This window comes from Perca fluviatilis, chromosome 12, assembly GCF_010015445.1.
Source record: "Perca fluviatilis chromosome 12, GENO_Pfluv_1.0, whole genome shotgun sequence".
Taxonomy (NCBI): Eukaryota; Metazoa; Chordata; class Actinopteri; order Perciformes; family Percidae; genus Perca; species Perca fluviatilis.
In genome coordinates this window covers 4,051,271-4,076,684 of record NC_053123.1, presented here as the reverse complement: position 1 = coordinate 4,076,684, position 25,414 = coordinate 4,051,271, and the positions used below count along the sequence as shown (strand labels likewise).

Here is a 25,414-nt window from a genome sequence, read left to right as displayed (position 1 = left end):
ATGCTAGACAGAAGTAACCTTTGATCCCTGGAAAAAATGACCTCACCAAAGCCCCCGGCTCTTTGTGAGCATCTTTGCAAAAGCTGCATTGACTCAGTTAAGTTTCTTTTCTTCACTCAAACATACCAACATTTAAAAAAGAAAGGAAAAAACAGCATATTGATTGATGTCCAAATGTTTCCAATCATATTTCCTTCTGCTTTTCTGTTTCTTCTGTGTTTATGTTAAGTGTTTCTCAAATGTGCTATTCTGTCTGCAGGCTCACTGCGAACTAAAATAAGATGATTGTAAAAATAGCCTAATACAAAACAGTGATCTCAGCCACTTCAAAGGAAGCAGGGTGAACGGGAAACGTGGGAATGACAAAGACTGAAATGTGCAGGCCATTTGTATTGAGCTGTGAGAAACCTAGCATAGGCAAGACTGATTTTAAGAGCTGACAGCTATTTATGTAACGACGACTGTAGTTCATTACAGAAAACTTGTTTTAAACAGTGCATTCCAGTCTTGGTCAAACCAGCAGTGACCAGTGGAAATGAAAAATCACACCAAAGTTCGGCCTTTTGTCTAACAGAAGTCTTAAAGCTCAGTTAATGTTGCATGAGGTCACAACCTTTAACCTTTACTAAAGCAGTCACTGCTGTTTGCCTCTGTGGGGCTCCAGACCTTAAGGTTTTCTCTTTGAGGGTTTTAAAATAACAAATTTCCCCTCTGATTGGACTGGCAAATCAATTGAGCAAATGTTCTATTACTGGGGAAATATCAACGCTAATTCTGTGAACTCGACTCCAGCATAGTAAAACAAAAATAGGTTTCAATATTAGTAAAGCTGTTTGAGCCAAATTCCTACCCTACTTGTTATGTAGCCTGACTTAAAATATTAACATCAGACCATTTTTTGCCCTTTTAGAATGAGGAAGACAGTTGGAGAACAATGAGATACCAAATAGGATTTTGTTTTTCTTGGCAATTATGTTTTTTCCAAATGATGTATAGATTTTAAGGCATTTTATTATCAAATGGCTTGAAAAAAAAGTCCATATAGCAGCCATAAATGGGACATCTGGCTCTGTCTCTGGGTCATGCATGCATTGGACGAACAGAGAAGATCATCTAAAACCTCACTGGCCTTCTTCATTAAACCAACATGTGACTATCAAACTTGCTGATGGACCCACAGCTGTAAAAATGCTGAGAGCTTATTCTGGAAATACAGTACGACCTTGTGTCTTCGCATCAAAGTATTTTCCCAGCTGGTTCATAACCTCGCCTTGACAAATTGTATGTATCATATGTACCTGTAAAACTGCTTCGGTTACTCACACGCATCAAGTTACTCAGTATTAGTGGTCTGAAAGGGTTTTAAAGAGCACCAAAATGATACTGTAAAGACTGATTTAGTATTCACATGCAAACAGACACAAAGTCAGGTTTTGAGACTACTTTACTAGTCTGAATGAAACATGTCAGCATAAATACAAACTTTGGTTACACTTTACTTGAAGGTATCTACATAAGGGTGACATGACACTGTCATGAACATGTCATAAACGTTTATAAACCAGTCATAAACGTTTATGACATGAGAGTGTCATGTGTTCATGACAGTGTCATGTCACTCTTATGTAGATATCTTCAAGTAAAGTTTTTAACCAAAAGTTTGAACAAAACCTTTCATTCACCGCATTTCAGGGTGCTGTACTCGAAATACTGAAAAAGATTCAGTCTGGGCAGGGACTGCCTCCACATGGCTCTCACCAGAGAGTGACTAACATTTAGACTCTGGGCCAGGAATGGCCGCACACAGCTTTCACCTCTGACGTGACAAGCAAACATGGAGCTGGCTCTTACTACCTAGCAAATCGCTGCTGCTCTGCAAACAACCCGGGTCGGGCTTCTTAGGGACATCAGTGCTCGTACAGAGCTCATACTGTTGATCGGCAGATCGCGCTGCGAGAGAGGGTGGAGGACATGAGGCTACAGTGCAAACAGATCAATAGTTGGCTTGTTAGGCCACACTCATTGGGGCGACCGGGCTTCCGTGGCTCATCAGCGGTAACGTTAACCATCTTGTCCAGGACTGCGGCATTATCAGTGGGAAACGTTTGTATGAGCACTAATCTCCAGGAGAAGCCCGGACATGCAGTGCAAAGTGGCAGTGAGTCGCTAGGCTACCAGCCAGCCAGCGAGACATGAACACAAGGGAAAGGGCCAGCAGTTTTTAACAAGCTCGATGGTGTTTTAAGCCCCCAACGTCGACTTCAAGGCACCTAACCCTAACCTTAACCATTGCCTAATCCTAGTGTCTTCCAGGCAGCGCAGCCTGGAAGACGACGTTGTGGGGCTTAAAACACCAAACACCTTTTAACAAACAGTTCTCATGAAGTTGTCAAATACCGACCCCAATAGGAGAGGACGCCATTACTTCACTATATCTTTACATGGCAGATATTTGTTTACTACTATATTAATGTCCTGAATACAGCCACTTGTGCATTTGAAGGCGATGTTGAAAATCGATGGGGGTGGAGCTACTGTTCCAGGTACCCATCATAAGCAATTGAGGTTCAGTAATGGAGGACGAACAAATACCTACTCATGAATATAATAGGCTATAACTTAATTTCTGTAGGTTGTTTTTTACATTTGTGCATGCACTGATTTCTATATGTCTTTGACAGTTACTGCATTCACAGACTGAATTTCAAATTGTATTCATACTCACACTCGTTACTGAATAAAGTGATCTCATACTGTAACGTGTTACTAAGTAATGTGGTGTTACTGCCCAACACTGTTATAAACATACAGGCACAGATATACAGAAATGAATAAATGAACAGAAGTTAAACATATGTAGAAATACACATATAGCCTAATGTACATTTGTAGAAATGTACAAAAATGTTTTTTTGATTAGTTATCAACATCTATTATTTATTAAGATTATTACTTATATAGGCTATTTTTTAAACATTCTATTTGTATTTGTTATTTCGAAGGAAAACTGGGGATTTGTAATTAATAGAACATACCTGGCCAAAAGATAACTTTTGGCATGAACAGTAGGGATCAAACCCACAACCTTGGCACTATTAGCACCACACTTTAACCAGCTGAGCTAACCAGCCATGCACATTGAACTGTAAATGGTGAAACACCAGCCAATGCAAAATCTTCATACAGCAGGTCTATAATGTAGGTCAGCATTATGTAATTAGATACTTTGCTTAAGTTGTGCATTTCCCCAAACAAAGTATGTCATTGAAATTAGCGGAAGCCAGTTGTCATACAGTTATAACATTATCTTGTTAATTTATTCTTGACTTTCACACTGGAAACACATTGAGGTTAACCAGATCAATACATATTTTTGCACTGACGTACTGCAAGCTGTGCAACTTCTGCCCAGCATTTCATAGTCCGTCTGTGTACAAATTTAGTACTGTTGTGACAGACCTGAAGGAGGAGCTCGGTGTCAGTTACCTTCTCACGCTCACACTTGTGCTGACTGACTCTGGCACGCTGTGCTGACATGAAGCCAATGCAGGTTCAACATATGCCAGGACATGGGATTGAGTCAACACATGTATATACAGCAAATACACAAAAACATACTGTAACTAACTAACGCACGCACACGCACGCGCACACACACACACACCTGAACCGGTAAGTTGCATTCAACACACATTCAATACTGAAACGGCAAAAGGCCATTTATTCACTGAACATTTAAGCTTAAAAACAATAAGATATATTTTTGATTGTTACTAAAATAGCCTTGACAAGGCGAGCAAGAAAGAAGCAATGCAGGAAATGTAAACAAAATGGCAATTTCTGTTTGCAGTCGAGCCAATTTAAAAAAAAAAAGTAAACCATGTCATGAAATAAATAAGTTCCTCGCTACCACAAACATAAAAAGAATGGTTTTAATGTACAGAATTTCACACTAAATCACATCAAATGTCCAGCACTGCAAGCTAGTGTGGATCAAATAAATATGAAGTGTAAGTTTCAAATTCTTCTTCAAAATAGGATGTAGTGGGAACTAAGAAAAAGAAGAAACAAAATCACCACCAGACATGCATTTCGTAGCATCGCTGAACAGATGGCAGCCAGATTTATAAAATCCCCACACTCTGCCATGCCAGTAAATGCACGTCACAGTAATGTAACCTGGTAGCTTTGGTCATGCAACAGAAATGAAAGTTTGTGGTTACTGCAACTCCTTCAGTTTTCCAAAGCAATCCATACTATTTGAAGTGTACACATGGCAAAAACAATTGATTCTGATTATATGCACCAATATCAGGTTACCTGGTGGTCTTATGTTCCACAGTTGATACTGTATGTGTTCCTCAAACATTATATTATTCCCCTTGCAAAGAGAATTGTTGTTGCCAGGCCACAGAAAACGGCAAACTTATTTTCATGTGAAATAAATGTGACAGCAATAAGCCCCGGATGCCAAATATAATTAAATATTCAACATCCTTGATTGAGCCCAGCATGCTCCATTAAGACTAACCTGAAACAAAATTCTTGCATAAAAGAAATACAAGAACACTTAATTGGAAATAGCAAAATATTTATTCACCAGTCAAAACATAAACTTCAAAATATGAAGTCTGAGGACTAAAATCCACACGCTGAGCAATACATGTCAAGACTTCTGTTACCTGACAAAAGATGTTTCAAGGTGACCATTAAGTGCTAAAACAGAATGGACGAACTGCACGTACTAGCTTGTGTTGTTCTATTGTGTGAGAAGGGTCTGTTAAGTTAGCAATAAAAACGTACTGACAGTGATGAGAAACATATTTCTCCTTTGAAATCAGACCCAAATCTTACCAACCCATCAGGTGGGCTGCAGAGAGCAAAAAATAATAGAAAAAATAATAATATAATTAATCAAAGATGAAAGGTATCGGATTTTCAAATGGGGGAAGCTATATTGGCCGATGAACTTATGTTCGGCAGGTCTTGGAGAAGAGCTTGCAGTATTCACGCAAGAAGATGGGTGTTTTTTTGGTCTCTATCAGGGAGCGAGACTGGAGGAAGAGTCTATTCAAACTTGTAATCTCCCTCTGTACCAAGCGAACAACAACAACAAAAAGGTCGGTGGTGGTTGTGTTGGGTTATCAGTTCTCGAGGAAAGCCACGTAGTCGGTGAGTCTGGCCAACTGCTGCTCATTTGGAACCAATGAGACTGGGGGAGGATCTGTTGAGAGAGAGAGAGAGGAGATGTTGAGTCAGAGGGGGATTCCTTGTTGTGCCAAGTCCTATCCATCTTCTTACATCTCCTCCAGCTTTAACTTGGTGGCTACGGCCCACGTGTTCAACTCAGACAGACTCAGCAGGTCATAGGTTTTGAGTCAACCGCGCTGTCGACACCGGAGCTCGCCGCTGCCGCGGACCGGTTTAACAACAACAACCTACAGAGTCTCCCCATGAGCCTGTGAGACATTCAGCCTGGAGATCATTACAACACTTTTACATTAATCCCAAACAGAATGATTTCCACTCAAAATTACCAAGCACTATTAAGCCCCAGTGGCGCTGTGGAGGGCGCGCCATATGAGGATTAATGGTGAGTGAGTTAAGAGTGTTGAGCTGGACATGTGCGCAGCAGATGCTTCAGCAGGCCGATGATTACAGAGAGCAGGACATACCACAGCCTCCTCCCTGACTGGTTGCATAAATCACAGAGTTTCTCTTAAAAGATAGATCAATCCGGGACTCTCTGTGCTTGAGGAAATGTGAAGATGTGATAAAAGAAATAAAAATCTTGACAGAGTGACAGAGCCCAGGAGAAGACAAGAGAGGGAATGGATAAGGGAAGCTTTGGAAATATGAACAATAGACAAGGGAAGACAAGAAAATAAAGTATATCAACAAAAACATTTCAACATACACACACTAGACTCGTTCGAAAAGTTATAGGAAGAAGGCTTGTCAAGTCCTACCCCCTGTCTTTGCCATAGACAAGTGCACAATCCAATAAGATAAAGTAAACAGACAATTGTATTAAAAAAATACTCCTCCAATTTACCTCTATCAAGCTCTTGAGAAAAAAAGAACAAGAAAAAGAAAACATTTGAAGAGACTAAGAAAAGGAAAATGTCCTCAGTCTTTTATTGAGATTAAAATGGCCCTTTAATTCCTGCTTCCAACATTTTTATGTGCGTCTAAAAAAAAAAAATAAATAAATAAATAAATTGAGGATGGGTACAGATCAGAAGAGCAATACTGCCACCTACCAGGCTTTTTGGGCATAATAACCCCTCACACACCGCCCCCCCCCCCCCCCCCCACAACACAAAAAAAAAAAAAAAAACACACCCCCACCCACAAAAGTTATTTTTTTATTGAAAAAAAAAAAAATTATGTAGAATTACGCTTTTGCATTATGCCACTGCCATAAGACTATTCTTGTACTTTTGGTTGGTTTTACCAACCTTTCACACAAAAAAAAAAGAAAAAAAAAAACACATCAAAAAAAAGGGGAAAAGTGTTGGAGGGGAATAGTTTTTGCTGGTGGAAATTTTGTTTTTTTTTTTATGTATGACTAAATGTTACTTTTGAATTCTTTATACACAACAACAGTGATGATACAGCATTTCCTGTGATGAGGTTGTGTAAATTGCATCTTACCTTTTACTGCCTCTTCCACAGAGTATCCCACAAAGGCGGCAAAATCATCAGCTGCGATGGAAGTGTATGCCTGGGCCACGAGACTGTACGCCCTTTGCCGTGTGCTCTCTGTGAAGGAAGCATGAACGCAGAGACGTTAATATCAAAAAACCGACGCTCTGGTTGTATGGGCCGTGACATTTAAAGGAACACGCCGACTTGTTGGGAGTTCAGCTTATTCACCGTATCCCCCAGAGTTAGATAAGTCCATACATACCCTTCTCATCTCCGTGTGTGTCGTAACTCTGTCTGACGGCTCCACCGGTAGCAGCCCAGCACAGAACCTGCAGGTAACTGGTTCCAACAATTGTACTGCTCCAAATAAGTGACAAAATAACACCAACATGTTCCTACTTACATGTTGTGATTTGTAGAGTCACAGTGTGTACGAAAAAACTACGTAACATGAGACACAGCCATCTTCTATCCGTAAACAAACCGGGAACTATATTCTCAGAAAGGCTTGCTGCAAAGCAAATCACTCCGCCCAAGTAGCAGAAGTACCTGAGCTTCGCCTTCTGAGAATATAGTTCCCAGTTATTCTGATTAAAGAGTATGTCTCTTTACGATGTACTGGCTTACGCTTTGTGACTCTAAAATCGCGACATGTAAATATAAGGGACTATGTTGGCGTATTTTGTCACTTACTCGAGCAGTAGGTGAATGGAACCAGTTACCTGCACGGTACTTGTGGCAATAACTACGGTGGAGCGATCGATGCTGATACAATACGTACGGACGAAGGGTATGTATGGACTTAATGTCTAACTCTGGGGATTACGTGAATAGTCGCAGTCTATCGCTGTGTTCCTTTAAGAGTCATGTTTCTGTGAGAAAACTCGCCAATTACAACAGAACGAGAGGTTCTACACTGTGAATAACAATTGATCAAGAGTAACAGGTAATGTTTTGAAGCCAGGGGCGGTTTAATAAAAAAAAAAAAGGTAGTACTCTGCTATGATCATTAGCAGTCAGAGGTGAGTAGGTTTTGGTAAAATGTTAAGTGAATGCTCAAGGGCTGCATTTTTTTACTCCATGTTGTTAAGCAAACACTCACAGGAGCAGCACAACTCATTTCATATACGTGAAGAAGGTTCGGGAGACTTTGTTTACTTACAACAGAAGTATTTAATGAATTCCCAATTTAGGAGAGAATTAAGCAGGCAGTACAGTTTAACCACGATGTGTTATTGTGCAGTGCCGTCCCGACTCTCCGATGTTCCTGTCTTCCTGAAGGTGCATTTAAACTCATGCTGGAGGCGTTGTGTTTAGTTTCTCTATGGCCTTGGCAGGGTGAGACAGAACTGTCTTATACAGCTGTTACGCCTCCCGTCATCTATGGAGGCACAAGGTTTAAGTCTGGAAAGGTTATGAGGGTATGTTGGACATTCACCTGACTGAGACCTGGGGTACCACTGTCTCAATTTACATAGCATGAGTTCCTAAGCTGGAAGTTCCACCACACCACCACTGTTCTTGTATATTTTCCATCTTAGGGCTTGCTCATAGTAATTCTGTGTGTTTTGAGTTCATGAAGTGGCTTCTTCTCACCACTCCATCTCCTACTCACCCCACATAAGCACACGGTCACAACCAACTTAACAACTGACACAAGTTTGTTTGGGATTTATATAAAATTAAGCTATTCTGAGCAAAATCTCTGGGTTGTCTGCTCTTGAATTGCTTCTAGCATCTGGGTTGGTTTTAAAATCAAATGGTGCATATATTTTAAGGTGGGTTTAGATTTGATAATGATGAACTCAGGAGCTAAGACAAATACCAAAATTAAGATTTTCCATAATGAAGAATACATGAAAACAGATCATGTTAAATGAAGCATGCTTAAGATGAATCATGGCCGTTATATGTTGTGCAGTTCTTACACTACAAACCATTGAAGTCTATCAACAGGCACTTAGGCTTCCAAAACGTCAAAGCTGCCACATTTATCTTGCCTGAGCTGACATGCTGCTGTAGTCTTTGGAGATAACTTTAAAGTGGCAGGGCCTCACAAACCGCATGGAACAACATACACCGCCCTGTATTTGCTGCTGCTCCTGCAGCTATCACGTAAATGCCTCAAGGTTGTGGCCTTTCGTGTTTTATAGCCTAGCAACGGTGTATGTATACCAACAGTCGACCCCCGAGTCGGTTACAGCAGCTAGCAGCAGTAACAATAACAAGTGGGATGAGAAAAGACAGCTGTGAGTGGAAGGCTGGAGATTTTTCAAGAGCACTTTCCCATTCTGCTGTCCAAAGGGCTTCCTGTTCTCTCTGGTATTTTACTTGTCCAAAAAGAGACGGAAGGAGTGCAGAAATTAACTTGGAAAACTCTGGCAAGGCAGTGTTTGTGCCTCACTTGGGTTTGAAGGTACTTCATTTTTGTATGGTTTAATCAAAGTTATGGTTGTAGAGTAATATTTGCAGTCCTTCTGTATACATGATGAGTAAAGACGATTTGATTGATGGTTCCAGAGAAATGTGGATGAAATACTATTGTTTTGTCATTGTGTTGTTTCAACATTGGTGAATGATTACAAAGGAAACTGACCGAGTTCTTTTTCTGGGCTTTAGTGAGCATAAAACTTCCATCTGTTAAAAGTGAACCACAAATTAATCTTCATGAAACTGCTTCTTGTGTTGGAATAACTTTTGTTTTTTGCATCCGACTGGCTGCGTATTAGAAAATATATGAGGACTCTGAGCAAATGCTCCAAACACAGCCAAGCAGGTCATCTCCAGGGGCTTTCTGTAACCCAGTCCTGAGGTAGACATGTATTTTTACCATGGCCTTTTGACCGTGAGGAGCGGACTCGTGTGGCAACTGGACCGGCCTTTAATATGCTCTTCTGACACTCCAGAGTTGGGCTGAAGCTGCTGAGCAAGACATCCATGAGTGGGAGGATGGGAGTTTTATGGAAGAGAAACAGGACCTGGCCTGTCCTTTCCCGAGTCTATTCCAGGGCCGCTATCATTTCTCACCTCTTAAAAATAGCCCCCACTTTTCACCAGCAAAGGCAAAGCAGACAGGACATGGCAAGGGCTTTTATTTTTAAATACAGCCTATTGCCTAGTAAGAGCAACAACAGACTGGGAAACATTTTGTTGGAAGCAGTTCAATTAAAATCTATGCGACGAAAATTATTTTGGGTCTTCTTACGTTTTCTTCCTTTGTATGCTCCCTTGAATTAAACTCCATGTTTTAGTTTAGCAATAAATCAAAGAGGTGCTTAACTTCATGCAGCTTTATTCCACATTCCATCAAAGACAGATTTGGTGATTACAGGCAGATCAGCTGGTCACCAATTCAACACAAACTTAGACAAGTGAGAAGAACACAAACAACTATTTCCATAAGCTACATATGAGGAAAATGATGTGTAATTAATCTTCAGACATTCTATATTTACATTTATCTAGACCAATTTAACTGGCTTACAAGTACAAAAGTATAAAAAGATGTAAAGAAAAAGTATGAATACGACATTAAAATTAAATATTGCACTTAGAAGTAAGGGCAAGCCGTTTCAGCCCGTATCCACCGCAGCCTTGTATTTCTTTCAACGTCAAATGCCGTCCCTGCCATAAACACTTGTGTCAAAAAACCTTTAAAATCACATATTGCAGTATTTCCTAGAAGTCTGTTAATACTTTCATTATTCCTCCTCCTCCTCCTCCTCCTCCTCCTCTTCCTCTTCCTCCTCCGCGTCCTCAAATTCATCATCTTCACCCACGCCAAAGTCCATTTTTGCCAGGACTGCTTCGACCTGCTCTGTCGACAAAGTGAAGTGGTCCATCTTCTCGAAGCCTGGCTCTGGCCTCTCTTCACCCAGTGAGCATTTAGCCGCATCTTTGGTCTGCGTGATGAGGCCCTTGGAGGCCAACAGAAACTCGGCAGCGCCGCCCTGCTCCAATGCCCTCACCGCCGTATCTGTGAGCTCTGAACTGGTCTGCAGTCGCTCACCGTAACGTTGAGCCAGTGCCCGCAGAGCTGCCACCTTTTCATCCTGCTCTTTACCAATCTGCTCTAGTAGAACGGTCTTGCGCTCTTCCAGGACAGCATATAGCAGGTCAAAGCGCTCAGCCAGCCCTTGCTTAGCATGCTGAGCATTGTCCTGCACAGCACGGGAGGCATCTTCCATCTGGTTGAGCAGGGCCTGCAGGCGGCCATTGCTGGCCACTAGGGTATCGATAGCATTGCTCAGTTCGCCCTTCTGGGCCTGGTAAACACTTGCTAAAGGTGCTACCTCACAGTCCTTATGCTGGCCAAACACTTTGCACATGGAGCAGGTAGGTGTCTGGCAGGTCATGCAATAGATGTTGATTTTCTCATCCTCGTGTTCTTGGCACATCGGCTCTTTGGATTCTTTAGGCTTCAGGGTGGTTTCCGTGCTTCCGCTGTTGCTGCCTTCTTGCTGCTGCTTATAGAGGTCGATAATATTTTCTACCAAGAGGTTACGCTGGAGCCCGTGCACACCGTGGCGGTCGAGCACAACCTCGAAACGGCAGGTAGGACAGCGAAAGACGCCCCCAGAGAAGCGGTAAGGGTTGCGGGAGTCGTAGAGGTCACTGGCACAACTACGGCACAAGTTGTGCTGGCAGGGCAGGATGACCACGGGTTTGGTGAACATGTCCAGGCAGATGGGGCAGCTCAGCTGTTTCTCAAAGCTATCCATGGGGCTTGGGGGCCGAACCACAGATCCTGTCCTCTGAACATCCATAATGGAAATGTCTCTGCCTACTGTTAGACCAGTTAGACCTAATTTTCACAAGAGAAAAACTAAAAGCTTCACTCTCTGCTGCCTTCAGAAAAAGTTACCAAAATAAAGGTCAGTCCCTGCGAACTTATCCTTAGTGTGCGCTGTTACTTGTGAACTGCTGTCACTATTCTGGCTGAGAGCTGGCAGCTCTGTGCTTTTATACCAGGCCCTCACAGCTGGTGACATCTGATCCTTTCCACCAACCGGAGAGCACATTCCTGCCTGCTTGTTGCCTCGGGATCTTTTCACAGAAATGGCCCCCTCCTATTCAGTGCTTCTTGTGTCACTTGTTCCCCTCTAACAGTGACAGACGTGGTGGACTGAGCAGAGACAACCAGGGTCCATGTGACTGGATATGAGGAGCCCCAACTGAGAGAGAGAGCTCAATCGAATTGGTAAACAAGTCAATGTCAACAACCTGGGACTGGGAACCTGTGTTGTTTTGACCATTTTTATCTCCTGTGATATGTTGTCAATTACCTAGTTTGCTATTTAATATAAACTGTTTTGTTTGCTACAGGAAACACAGTAACTTTATTTTTCATTCATATACTTTAACATTTAAATCGATAAATAGTATTAATCAATACTAAGTTGACAGTTTTGATGATTATTAAGGTCTTTATTAAATCATCCATTACATAAAGTTTTTTGGCTCTTGCTTTGTTTTTAAAAAATAAATGTTGGGGTTTTTAAACTCTTTCAGACAAATTGAGAAATTTTAAGACATTTGAGCTTTAGTAATTTAAAATTCCCATTTCGTGTTATTTTTCTAATTTTAAAGCCTTATGTTGATGGCACGCTCATGGCTAATAAGCGGTTGGGACTTACCAGCTGGCTTGTGATACTGTGGTTATTTAGATGAACTGCAACATGTTATTTTTGCACAAACACAGTCAAAGTGCATACAGTAAATACCAATCTACTTGCTAATAACAACTTTATGATAGCGATAATATAGGAGGATGTGTTGCCTGGTTTGAAACTGCTTTATCAAAAAAAAAAAATCCTAAAAGAGTAAAATGTATGCATTTAGATTCAAACATTCCTAATTTCCACCTGAACAATTCTATGGTTACCCAAGTGTCTTATGACATAGTGTACGTAAGCATCCATGGCAGATAAACAAGAAGTACGGTAAACATGAGGGAGAAGCTATTCTTAAACTCTTGCATAAGGGAACCATCACATGATACAGATGCCCAAACAATGTTCAGCATGAGGGCAATCATTTCAAAATTGGGCTTTTGATGCAAGAGGTGATGTGTGACTCAAGACACAACAGACATGTTGAGATATTCTGTGACATTATGACAGATTATCAGTGTCGGTGTGTGAGCATGTAAACTGTTATCTTATTCCGAGTATAGTGTTGTAGCCACCTCAACTAGCCTTTGTGATACCGATATGTCATAATGCTGGATATGAAAAATTGTCATAAACCGTCATATTCAGTCCCTTCATTTTCCAACATGTTTCTTCCTCTGGGTTGCATCATAGCTAAAATAGTTTTCATGCAGAGGAAATTACCTACATAACTTTTTGATACAGTTTAACCAGAGCCAAATGTTTAAAACATATAATTATCATTTAGAAATGTTTTAAATAGCTAAATGAGACTGAATGAATGACTGAGGAATGAAAGTGAGGAATGAAAGTGAGAGGTCAGATAAAAAATCATTTTTGTTTTTACCTCGAAGAGCCTCCATGACCGGAAGGATATTCTCTGACCATTGGTAAGCTGCGATGGTTGTGTAGATCCCTGGAAAGTCTCGCTGCCAAATGCGTTGACCAACAGCCCAAATAGATGTTAATTCAGGATTAGCCTGCACACAACAAGTGGAAACGCATTTCAAAAACGTTTAGTATGCTACACTTGACAAGGCAGTGGTTGTCATGTTACTGTAAATAGCAGTCACACCCAAATACATAGGATATTGAATCACAGCGGTTAAATTTTTTAACTGTACTGTCCATTTTAAAATTCCTATTAAAACACCAAATAATAGCGTGTATAGGCAAAATTAGGCTTTTTCTTTTATACAATCTGAGAGCCTTAGCCTTCAGCTTAGCATTTAACAAGGGGTTGTGTACTGACTGATAACATTATTCCATTAGTTTCAGCAGGCAGAACCAGAAGTGACAGAAGTGATGGTTACTTTGTCCATGGTTATACATTGCCAGCATTCATGCAATCTGACAACCCAAGGCGGCATTACCATGTGTTTCTAAGTACATGTTATTATTTATCTACGTTGGGCCAGAGACAAAAAAAAAAACAACGTCTGTGCATTAACTAGACATTTAAGTATTTAATATGGTGCATTCAAATTTGAGATTAATAAGACTTTAGCTGATGTCGGACAACCACCTTTGTTTACTCTTCAGACTAGTCGTTATATTTACTGTCAAGTTAGAATCAGAGTAAAAAAAAAAAAAGTAAAAAGAAAGTAAGGTTACAAGTTGTAATTACTATTTGATGTTGATGTAAACAGTATTTACAAGTTGGAAATTGGTAGATATGGTAATGATCATATGAAGCAGCACAAGCAGGGCAATGTGTGACATGTGTCATACTGAAATTAGGGCTGCACGATATCAGGAAAATGTCAAATTGCGATTATTTTGACTCATATTGTGATTGCGATATGATTCACAATATTGGGGGGGAATGATAATTTTTTTATCATTATTCTCATTTTCACTGAAAAATATATAACAAGTCCTTAGCAATGTCTCCACACATTGTATCTTGCTTACCGATTTTATTGCTTGGGGAATCCGTTTCCAGAGATACCTGCCATTATTCCTGTTGGAACAACATCAACAGGTGAGACAATAAAAAGAAGTAAGTTGCAGGTGCAGGCAGCTATACAACACAGGGTTAGCAGTGGTATCTATTGTAGTTTGCCACACACATATATCCATTCCAAAACCACATTTAGCATTTGTACAGTCAACCATGCACTATGATATATGCTACAAAAAGTCATAGCACAGAAGGCGAAAGAGGAAAAGCGCATCCCAACTATGTTTTGAAATTGCTATTTTGAAATTAAGGACGCTTTGTATTTCTTTGCTTTGCAAGAACAGAATAGGCAAAATGTGTTATCTATGAAGTAAAAATCTGAAAGCAAATGAGCCCATGCCCCATTCTTAATAAAAACCTTGTAGAATAAGAGATAAAATCCTGTTAATGGCTACAGAAGAAAGACACATTGTTGACTTACATATCATTATGAAGTAAATAGAGAGCCAGCAACTGAGCGTACACTTGAGGTGTTGCAATGCCCCCTGGAGCCTGTTCAAAACAAATGCAGGTGTGGTGTTAAAGACTGAAGCTAAATATTAGAAGAGAACCAAGCTATTATTTCCCTAACCAACCCATGTTGTTATTGTAATTATTATCCGCTAATAGACATTAGCTACGTAACGTTAGTGCAACAGCTAGCTAACACTAACACTTTCCGGCCAGTCAGTTATTATTTTTCCTTAGTTTCTGCTAACGTTATAGCATTGTTACCTTACAATGCTACTTTTTATTAAAAGGTATTGGTCAGTTAAAATGTCACCTAACGCCACCCAGTGAACCAAGCAATAACTTTTACATTATGAAAACCTAAATAAAACAGTATTGTAAGTTAGTAACGTCAGCTAAAGCTATGTTTACCAACACAACGAGGTGTCTGGCTATCTTAGGTTAGCTAACTAGCTAGCTCACCCACTGTCTGCTAGAAATAGCCCACGTTACAGCAGAGAGTAAGGGCAAATCGAGCTACTGTTTAAATGAGGACCCATGTTGTTGGCATTGTTAGCACGGAACTGGTTCATTTATGAGCTAACTCGTAACGTTACGTCAATTTAACAGTGCCTGAAAGTAAAATTAGCGTATGTGAAAACAGGTTAGCTTCTTAGCCATAACGTTAGCTAGCTAGCCCAAACGGCCCCTGAGCCAACTGTGGCAGACGCTACTAACAAGCCTTCAAGCAAGCATATAGTCGCGACTCAGTGCTTACCTCAAGCTCTTGAGATTCACACTGCTCTAATAATTTATCAAAATTTTCCTCCATAATCACAGCAGCAGGCATGTTGATGCCTAGCTGTTGCATTGGAAACTTCTTCTGTGGAATTACAGCAGATGAGCAGCACGACAGGGAGATTCCTGCCCTCCACTGGATGAAGGATGAAACACAAACAACAGAGTTGTCGCACATCTTCTTCTCCTCCTTTGGAGTTTTACGGCAGCCGGCATCCGCAATGTTGCATTGCTGCCACCGTCTGGGGCTATCAGTTACTGTACCAACTTCATATTAGATCCTTTTTATTTGTCCAGAGTCTCTCAAGAAGTAAAACAGTAATTTCACTTATTTCCCTTTCCCTCAACACTCTAGAGCAGAGATCATAAAACAGGGGGTCCGGGACCCCTAGGGGGTCTTCAGAGTCATTGCAGGGGGTCTTCCAAATTATTGTCAATTTTTGAGACTTTAAAAAAAAAAGTAAATGCCTTAACATAATTCCAACATATTATTAGCAAATATAAATTCCCACTGATGATAGGCTTACTGGCATATGTGTAAGGTAGTCACTAAGATAGCAGCCCACAGATACAGTTAATCATAGATTCACTGAACCACATGTGTAACATTAAAATATGATTCATGAAATCATGCCAACAATTAATATTTTAATAGCTTATGCAAAAAGAGTATGTAAGAGGGCTTTAGATTGCCCTAACAGTTATTGTAGGCCCAGTTTAATATGCAACTTAATTTGATACAATATGTAGTAGGGGGTCTCTGCTACATCTCACTTTCAGTTAAGGGGTCCTTGGCTTAAAAAACATTGAAGAGCCCTGCTCTAGAGGATACTTTTTTAAGTCATATTTCTGTTAATCAAAATTTCATGATTTCAGTTGTCTTTCTGCCCATATGCTGTAGGCCTACTGTACTGTCTTTGGCTGCTATAGAGCGCTCTTCAGACAATCCGGTTGGGTGCTTTGGTTTCCCAATATGTATGTGTGCTGCTCAGATTAGTGTGTCCCATTCTCATTCTGGTCAACTTTACCTGTCCCCCACCTGCTTGCTGTACTGCCCAAAGGTGTCTCTCTTTTGTCTCCTAAGAAAGTAACCTCACTGCCCCACCTTGTTCTATTTAATGCTACCAGGATTCCATAGACTAGATCAGGCCGACTCTGGGACGCACCAGACCCAATATACTCTGGACTGCCGACAATGAGTCTCTAACATATCACTATTTTACCAGGTTGAATGTATTTAATACCTGAAAATAGCACACAGCCAGGTAGGCTATCATGAGCCGACTGGCTCATGATAGCCTACATTTTAAATCAAAGCTACTTTCCAAGATTAAATTATAGCACAGACAATTACAGTCCAATTCCAAAACATGGAAATGAAATGAAATAAATCACGCAGACATTGGATGAGAAGCAATACAGAGAGAAACAAAGAAGGAAACAAATAAATAAAGAGAAGGAACAGAAATAAAAGAAAAAGTCATCCTATAAAAATAATTTTAGATTTTGTTTCTTGAAAATGTTGACAAACAAAGTCTGCATTCATCAAATGTTAAAATGTGTCAACTACAAAATGCCTGCATACGTTGGTTGAATTTTCTTTCTTTTTTCTTTTTTACAATTCTTGATTCATATATTCATTATTATCTTAGATATAGAAAGGTATAGAGTATACTGTATAACTACATTGTAGAAAATAGATTCCAGGAGAGCATAAAAAAACCTACACATCTCTCTGGATATCCTCACCTGACGTCTTCAGTTAAGGAATAAATATTTTACATTCCAGATCTTCTATCTTATCTTATCATCTATCTTAAAGAAAGACAAGTCCCTTGATAATCTCACTAACTGTATTCATTATAAAGTCAACAACAGTGAGAATCATCCTCTGAATATCGATATTGAACTGTTTTAGCAAGACATTTGGAAATCACAGCTAGATCCTACATTGAACCTCTCCAATTACATCACATGTGGTTATATATTCCCATAACGAGACTGACTGACAGCTAATATGGCCATTACAACAAATCAATAAGAGAGGACATTCTGAACATTTATTTGTGTTCTTTCATTTTCATTTCTATTCTACCCAGAAAGTTTCTTAAAACTGATTTGTTGTATGTTTTATTTTATTAAATCACTTTAGCATTTCTGGAAGAATTCAGTCTTCATGAAGTCCACAGTGCTGAGAAAGGCTGCCTTTCTCTTTAAATGCACTAATGGTCCTTTACTGTCTGCCAATGCCGGGGATTTTTGGATGTTCATCCTTTTTTCATCTCTCCATTTTCTTTGAAGCTGTTGACTGCATACATTTTTTTTCCCTCCACTTCAAAATATAGCTTGGTACCACAGGCAGAACTATAATGTGCTTCCACTATTTTGCCTTGTTTTTATTTAGTTGTCGTTATAGAGAATACATCTGCGTTCATCTTTCCTGCGGTTCTTAAGCTTTACGTTCGAACCGGCATTAGGACCAGATTTAATTTCTTTCATGTTAATCACAGCAAATATGGTCGTTTTGTTTTGCTTTTCAGAACTTTACAGTTTACTGCAGCCTCATTGCAAACATCTCTCCCAAATAATGATACACCTGCTGCTTGAAACTTCTTTGAAATTCATATTTATTTTATGATGCTTTAATGTAAAGACTTGCGCCCTGCTGTTTCCCCCAGAAAACAACTCAAATTGTTAGTTTTTATATTTTGTGGAAACATTGCATATTGTCAGTCATTTCTTCAAGATTCACAATTTACTTTAAAACTCCAAAGGGCAACAATATAAATATGCTACAATAATTTGTCATGGGGAATACAATTAGACCTACCCAAATGAAAGAAATAATAGATTTTCACAATCAGTGAACAGTGAATACAGTTAACTATTTGCAATGTCCCAGTTCAGATGCCTTTACATTACACACAGTCACTAGAGTACATAGCTATGTTTTCTCACAAGCTTTACTGTTTGCCTGTTGCTGTAGACATGCTGGCCAAATTGATGCGCCCCCTTATCCCCCGCAACAATTACACATCTGTAATCTTTTATCCCAGATAGAGGAACAAACAATGACTTACATTTCAAAAGGACAACAATGATTGTTCACTTTTACTGGAAGTAGTCATGTTTACAGTATGACCACATCAGTTGAAGAAAAATGTGAGCAGAAATGCAGGCTTGAGTACACTCTAATAACCTAATATATAAGTAACCCTGCTGATATTCATAAAAAAAAGATGTAATAGAAGTGAGTACTTAAAGTGGTACTTTAAGTGTATTTCATGCTTAAGCCCTTTGAAGGGACAGAATAAATGTGACTATTCTGTTGACATGAGCATACTGTAAATTGCCTTCAAATTACAGTCTCAGCAGGGCATGAGCAGAATAAAATGACTTAGAATGTGTCTTTATTGTACAAAAATATAAATCAATAGAAGAACCTATAGGAACACTTTAGATAATGAGTCAAATGCGCAGACTGAAGAATTGCAGCTGTTTTTATCTGTCAAAGTGGCCATATACTGTAGTAGTATTATTATTCTGTATGATTATTTTTATGGGATTCACTCCTCAAGCAAACTGGGCCCTAACATTCTAAGCACTTTTAACCCATTCCTTAATCCACATGAAAGAAAAATGACAGCCAGCTTGGCTATACGACAACAAAAGACCTGAAGCTTGGCACAACTTTCAAACCCTTTTTTCAAGCCACTGCAACATATAAACATTCCGAGTCTATAGTTGCCAGATTTAGGATACATGGTAATCTTTGCAAGTTGGTGGTCTTGTGATAAATCCTTTTGAGTAATTTTAGAATAATGCATGTGATCAAATAGGATTTCCATGACTTTAAAATGTGCATAAAACCTGGCACCTCATGCGTGCACATGTTCTATCATAAATCCTCACTGGATTGCGCTGTAGAAGAAATTGTCTATAGTGCATATTTCTGCAATGAATAAAGTCACCACTTCTGAGCAGCATTGCTCATTTAGCAGTTTTTACAAGGCATTGCAGGTTTTGGATCTTCCTGTGTGTCAGAGAATTGATTGATTCTATTTTTATAAAGCCCTTAGTGTTTATATTTCTGATCTGCTGACACGTAATGAACCATTCAGACCTCTTAGCCTGGGAAAGGTCTGCTTTCTGTCTCCGGCTTACCGTCCCCAGGCTTGAAATGTTTCAGTTTTCTTAACTCACTATGGAATTTTCCCTCCTGCTTATTCTGTTTAATTCCATTTTAGCTCATTTCAATCTTCTATTTTATTTTGCTATTTTTAAATCCTATTTACTTGTGTCTTTTTGAATTGCCTTTTTGTCTAATGTGGTCTCGCATTGCCGGCCCTGCCTCCACAGCGCTGTGGAGTAAGGTCTGGCTACACCACAGATACATTCCTGGATAGGAGAAAAAAACACGCTCTGGATTGTTTGCATTTCTTTAAACCAATCACAATCGTCTTGGGCAGCGCTAAGCTCCAATCGCAGTGACGGTGGCTCTGCAAAATGGTCTCGGAAGGAACTTGTTTTGGTGGAACATTTGCACCCTGCAAAAGAAAACACTGTTACACCACATACAATATGAAATGAAGTTAACTGTTGACACAATACAGTAACGTGAGCTATTTAAATTAGCTGATACATGGTTAAACATAATTTGGTCTTACCAGTGTATCTCTGTGTGTACTCTGTCCACAGCAATCCCACCAATCGGTCCCAAAATGTCCCAGTTAGAGAGGAAATGACGTAAACATATTCTTTATAAATCTTCACAATCATTCCCCGAAAGAACCAAGCAGGCCTGCCTTGTTGCACAATCCAAATTTTATTCAAAACTTTCTATTTTCAGCGTGTAGCTTGCTAGCTCGAAGTTTGTTGTTTCCCGTAGCGAAGGGATTTTGAGAACAGCAACACACAGAGAGCGGAATCGGAGGGGCATGAATGGAGGGACGGGATGTCAGGCAATTATCCTGGAAATGTACTTCCGTTGATCCAGACTAAACCTTGTTAAAAGGTTCTAAACATAATTACTATCTCCCATTACGTTCTGCTATAACGCAGTCCAATCCTACATTTCCTTATCTTCCAGTCTACATAACATTGTTTTTTTGCTGTCTATACAATAGACCCTTCATCTCATACTTCCATGTATGACAAGCCCAGACAACTGCTTTCAGACATTCTAACTTGATGCTTTTGTCACATTCTCAATAATTCAAGAATCTCGGGGCCAGAACCGCTGTTGTGATATAGGCTAATGGAGAAGATTACAGGAATGCAGCACAAGTAGTGGTGTAACAATTTAAAAAGCCTGAAACAGAATAAATCAAACATTACCACAAACTAAATATTAGAGCATCTTCCCTCTTTGAAGAGTGGCTTTTAAAATGGCAAAACTAGTCATGACCAGCCTCTCAGACTACTGTACTGTACAATGAAGGGTTACTCACACATTTATATAAATAGGCTTTTCAGGGAGGCATCCTTTGATGTTCTTCACAGATATTTGCTTAAAGCCTGCATGAGATGAGAGAATAAAAGGCAGTTGTAAATAATAATAACAAACACCATTTCTAATATTTTATTTACTCAGCTTCTCTGCTGTAAACGTGTCCCGGTGTTTCACTGCGTGAATAAACCTCACAGTCTGCAGCATCAATAGAATTCATAATGATGCGTGGTGTTCCTAATTCTCTACATACTATAAAATGCTCCTCCAGTCTTTCCCCACCGGGAACTCTCACTTTACAGCCCTCTCTCTGTTCACTTTCTATACATCTCGGAGTGTTTCAGAGAGGGAGAATGAGAGGAAACGAGGACGTTTCCCTCAAACTAGTAAATTAGAACAAGCGACCCAATATTGAAATTTGGAGAGCGGTTCACAAAAACGGCTTTTTAGGGGGTGCTGCCAAAAGTAACCCTGTTGATTTTCATGATAAAAGACACTATGTGAAGTGCACGTTGTGACACTGAACGCATGATAAGGGGATGAGGTAAGAGGCTGCTTCACTTCATTGGTAAATAATAAAGTAAATGGAGGTGTTACCTTTTTCCACATAACATATTGGTATTTCATCATTCATTATAGTAACCTTCATTGTAGGAAATCAGTCTGCCTTCTTGCCAAAAAACCCCATAAGGCCATTTCGATTTTTCGAAGTCTCAAAACGTAAAGTAATAATTTGTTTTTTTTAGTTCAGGACTGTGTTTGTCTGCTCTGTTTTTCATCAGTTAGACATGAACAATAGACGTGAGCATTATCTTACTGCTGCTGGGCCGTATTGACTAAACACACTCTAGTTTATGTTTATGTATTAATTATGGATTACATCCATTAGATGACGTGGAAGCAAAACAACCATTCCTCTTCCATCCTATCTTTGAAAAATACAACCCCAACCATACAGTACAGTATTGTCTGATCATGTGTTTTTCATCATATTCTCTTCACCATTACCAGTGTCAATATGTAGCCTACCAGTGGTTTTATGGGAGTATATGAGTCTTAGTATTACCATGTGGAGTGACAACAAAGGAAAATGCCATTCCAGCATGCCGTTTCTGTGGTTTGAGGAACACGATGATTGTTCTTGGATGGTTGTAATGTTGGGGCGATTATCTGCACTCACTGTCCACTTGTTGAATGTCGCTCTGCACTCTCATTTGGGGATGGAGGCTTGCTTATCTTATTAAGCCACTTGTTGGACTGCCTGCATAGTTTGTGTTGATAGCTTTACTCCCCAATTCATTCACACTTATTACACACTTATATGGAAGAAACCTAGCTGAATAGTTGATCCAGTTATACCGTTTTAATAGCGGAATTTCAAGATCACAGTATAGCTACAACAGTTGCATGTAGGGCTGGGCGATATGAAGAAAATCAAATATCACAATATTTTTGACCAAATACCTCGAACCGCTAGAACAGTCTGGTAAGTTCAGAAAATGACATCACTTTACTGTAATGCAGCCTTTAAAACCAGGAAAAGACAACACTTATGCCATATTACGATATTACGATATCTATAATCTATGACGATATCTAGTCTCAGCTGCAACTATGATGTAAGTCATTAGTAACTATTACCCTAGGTTTTAATCCATTTCAAAATTGCTTCAAGAAGGCTACTGTAATTGGAAGCACAGTTTGAGAAGTGTTAGTATGTTCAATCCAAAATGTCTGAACATACAATAAAAAAGATTGATACATAAAATATGATACTTTTCTCTGTCTTTGCTTTTGCATATTCACTGGATAATTGCCAATGACAGTGGTTTAATTAATGAAGAAAAATGCTGGTTATTGTGCCGCTCACATTTCCCTTGATCCAACCAATTCATTTTTAAATGAACTGAAAACTGATTTTAAATTAAGACAGAACACAACAAGCACACTTTTCCAGGTAATCCATCGATCATCACTTAGGCCAGAAACAGCCAAGCTCCTTTTCACTCGTTCTCCCACATAGTAGAGTGTGATCATCTATGTCCATTCATTGACTTTTCCACCAAATACCGGGGGGAAGCTTTGGTTTGGAAGTCGTGTTAACGGATATTATTGATTCATCCAATTACGTTGGGACTGCTCCCTTTAACTCATTCAACTGTAACATTGCCACAGCTGTATCATGATGATTCAAGCTGACTGATGGTCCCAGCAGAGAAGAACCCTGTTTGATGTGTGAGTGAAACATTTGTTTGTGTAAAATCAGCTCAAACTGTCTGGTGTCACTTTGAATCCTCCACTGTGGTCATTTTAATCTTACTTGTAGCTGGTGCTCCCTGTAGATGGCTTAAGGCTTCCACTCCATCTGTTCCCCTTTTCTGTTGTGTTAAAGATGTTTTTTTTTTTACAGACGATGCCTGGTGGGTTTGCAGAGTGAAAGGACAGAACAACAGAGGAGAGAGGGAGGGAAAACAGAAGCAGACCGAGACACTAAGCACCTGAAGGACATGCTTTTTAAAGTTATTTTTATTCATAATAATCTGATTTTTCTTGTTTGCAAGCATTACGACTTACTCTGGATCAATGGAAGTACATTTCCAGGATAAGTGCCTGACATCCGGCGCGATGTCCCTCACCTGTGTGTTGCCGTTCTCAAAATCCCTTCACTTCGGGAAACAACAACAAACTTCAAGCTAGCAAGCTACACGCTGAAAATGTCTTTGGAAGAAAATTTGGATCTTGCAACAAGGACGGCCTGCTTGGTTCTTTCAGGGAATGATTGTTAAGATTAACAAATAATATGTTCACGGCATTTACACTCTAACTGGGATGTCTTGGGAGCGATATGAGAAGATCGCTGTGGACGAAGTACACACGGCGATACACTGGTAAGAGCCAATGAGGTTTAACCATGTATCAGCTAATTTAAATAGCTCACGTTGCTGTATTGTGTCAACAGTTAGCTTCATTTTATATTGTATGTGGTGTTTTTTTTGTTTTTTTTCACGGGGTGCAAATGTTCCACCAAAACAAGTTTCTTCCCGAGACCATTTCGCAGAGCCACCGTCGCTGAGTCCGGAGCTTAGCGCCGCCCAAGACGATTGTGATTGGTTTAAAGAAATGCAAACAACACACAGTGTTTTTTTTTCTCTTATCCTGGAATGTATCTGTGGTGTAGCCAGATAAGTCTGGCAATGACAGACTATATACTACCAAGTATCAAAACCACAACTCCATTCAAAAATGCACTGTCTACGGTAATATCAGGGCCTGAAGCAAACTTAAGTCCTCAAATTGTTCTTTCCCCTAGTTTATATCTCAAGAGATTTCAACACTAACAAGGGTGAGGGTGTTCTATTAAATAAGAGTAATGCATCGTAATTCGTATGTATTCCACGTATATGTATTGCTGTCGCTACTGTACATTGGGATGGATGAGTGGGTCCCAAAACACAGGGGTTTCAAACCAGGGAGCGGAGTTTATGTCCCGGGGAAAACATAAGACTTGGGAGGCTGCAGAGACCAAACGGTGGAACGGGAGTGGGTCTTACAGGTCTTATAATCAGAGGTGTATAGTCCAGGTGCCAGAAAGTAAAAATCCTGCCATGTTTTTGGATCTGCCTCTACATCTAGAACAGGTGTTTTCACTAACGAGCTCATCTACCTGGTAGAGGAGCTGGTTTAGTGATGGTTGGGACAGCTGCTGGACAGGATTTCTACTTTCTGGCACCTGGACTATACACCTCTGCTTATAATACATCCATGAACGGGAGTGGATGGCTAGCAGAAACAAAGATCCTTGAGCAGAAATGGATAAAGAAAAGGCTCTTTTGAATGGCAAGTTGAGTTTCAAAGCCCTTCCAGATGGTTCTCTCCACAAGACTAAAGTTATTTGCGTGTACTGTCGATGTGAACCGAGTTACCACCGGAGTAGGTCCAGTCTCAAATACCACTTGAGCATTAAAAACTTGAAAATAACCCCTTTTTAAAGTAAATGTGATTAATTTGCCATTAATCGGCAGTTACATGCAAATATTCACAATTAAAAATTGTAATCGATTCACAGCCCTACTTTCTATGTAACGCATGACAGTAACTTTTGACATCGGATGTCGGAGGCAATTGTCCTGGAAATGGACTTCCGTTGACCCAGACTGATGTCCAGAGCAACGGAGTGGCTCGTTGATGTGTTTTAAAGGGAAACTTCACCGATTAACATTAAGCTTTGTATCAGTAGAAACCTGATAGTATTTTTGAATGACCATGCTTCCCTCCCTCATGCCCCACTGAGAGGGGAGATCTCTGTATTGTGGGTCTGGAAAAAAGCCTCAGATGACGCAAAATGACGATTTTTGCGTCATCTGAGGTTTTTTTGCCCAGAGGCAAAAGACTACAGCCTGTACTAGGAGCCACTTCCGCATAGCCCAAAGGGGGTTGGACTGTCGGCTTTTTCCGGAGATTGCCGAGGAAAAA

At 39.9% G+C, this 25,414-nt stretch overlaps 2 protein-coding genes across 2 annotated transcripts; both read right to left on the bottom strand.

Moving 5' to 3' along the window:
- Window positions 1-4,574: 4,574 nt before the first annotated feature.
- Window positions 4,575-15,648, bottom strand: cops8 (COP9 signalosome subunit 8). The gene is made up of 7 exons (XM_039818532.1): window positions 15,473-15,648; window positions 14,687-14,757; window positions 14,217-14,265; window positions 13,150-13,282; window positions 6,619-6,765; window positions 6,264-6,287; window positions 4,575-5,224 (listed from the first exon to the last, which is right to left on the bottom strand). Exons 1-7 carry the CDS (start codon window positions 15,563-15,565, stop codon window positions 5,145-5,147), a joined length of 597 nt encoding a protein of 198 aa, XP_039674466.1. The 5' UTR covers window positions 15,566-15,648; the 3' UTR covers window positions 4,575-5,144.
- On the bottom strand, window positions 9,924-11,822 carry trim63b (tripartite motif containing 63b). The gene has a single exon (XM_039818531.1). The coding sequence runs from the start codon at window positions 11,415-11,417 to the stop codon at window positions 10,353-10,355; it is 1,065 nt and encodes a 354-aa protein (XP_039674465.1). The 5' UTR covers window positions 11,418-11,822; the 3' UTR covers window positions 9,924-10,352.
- Window positions 15,649-25,414: the final 9,766 nt, after the last annotated feature.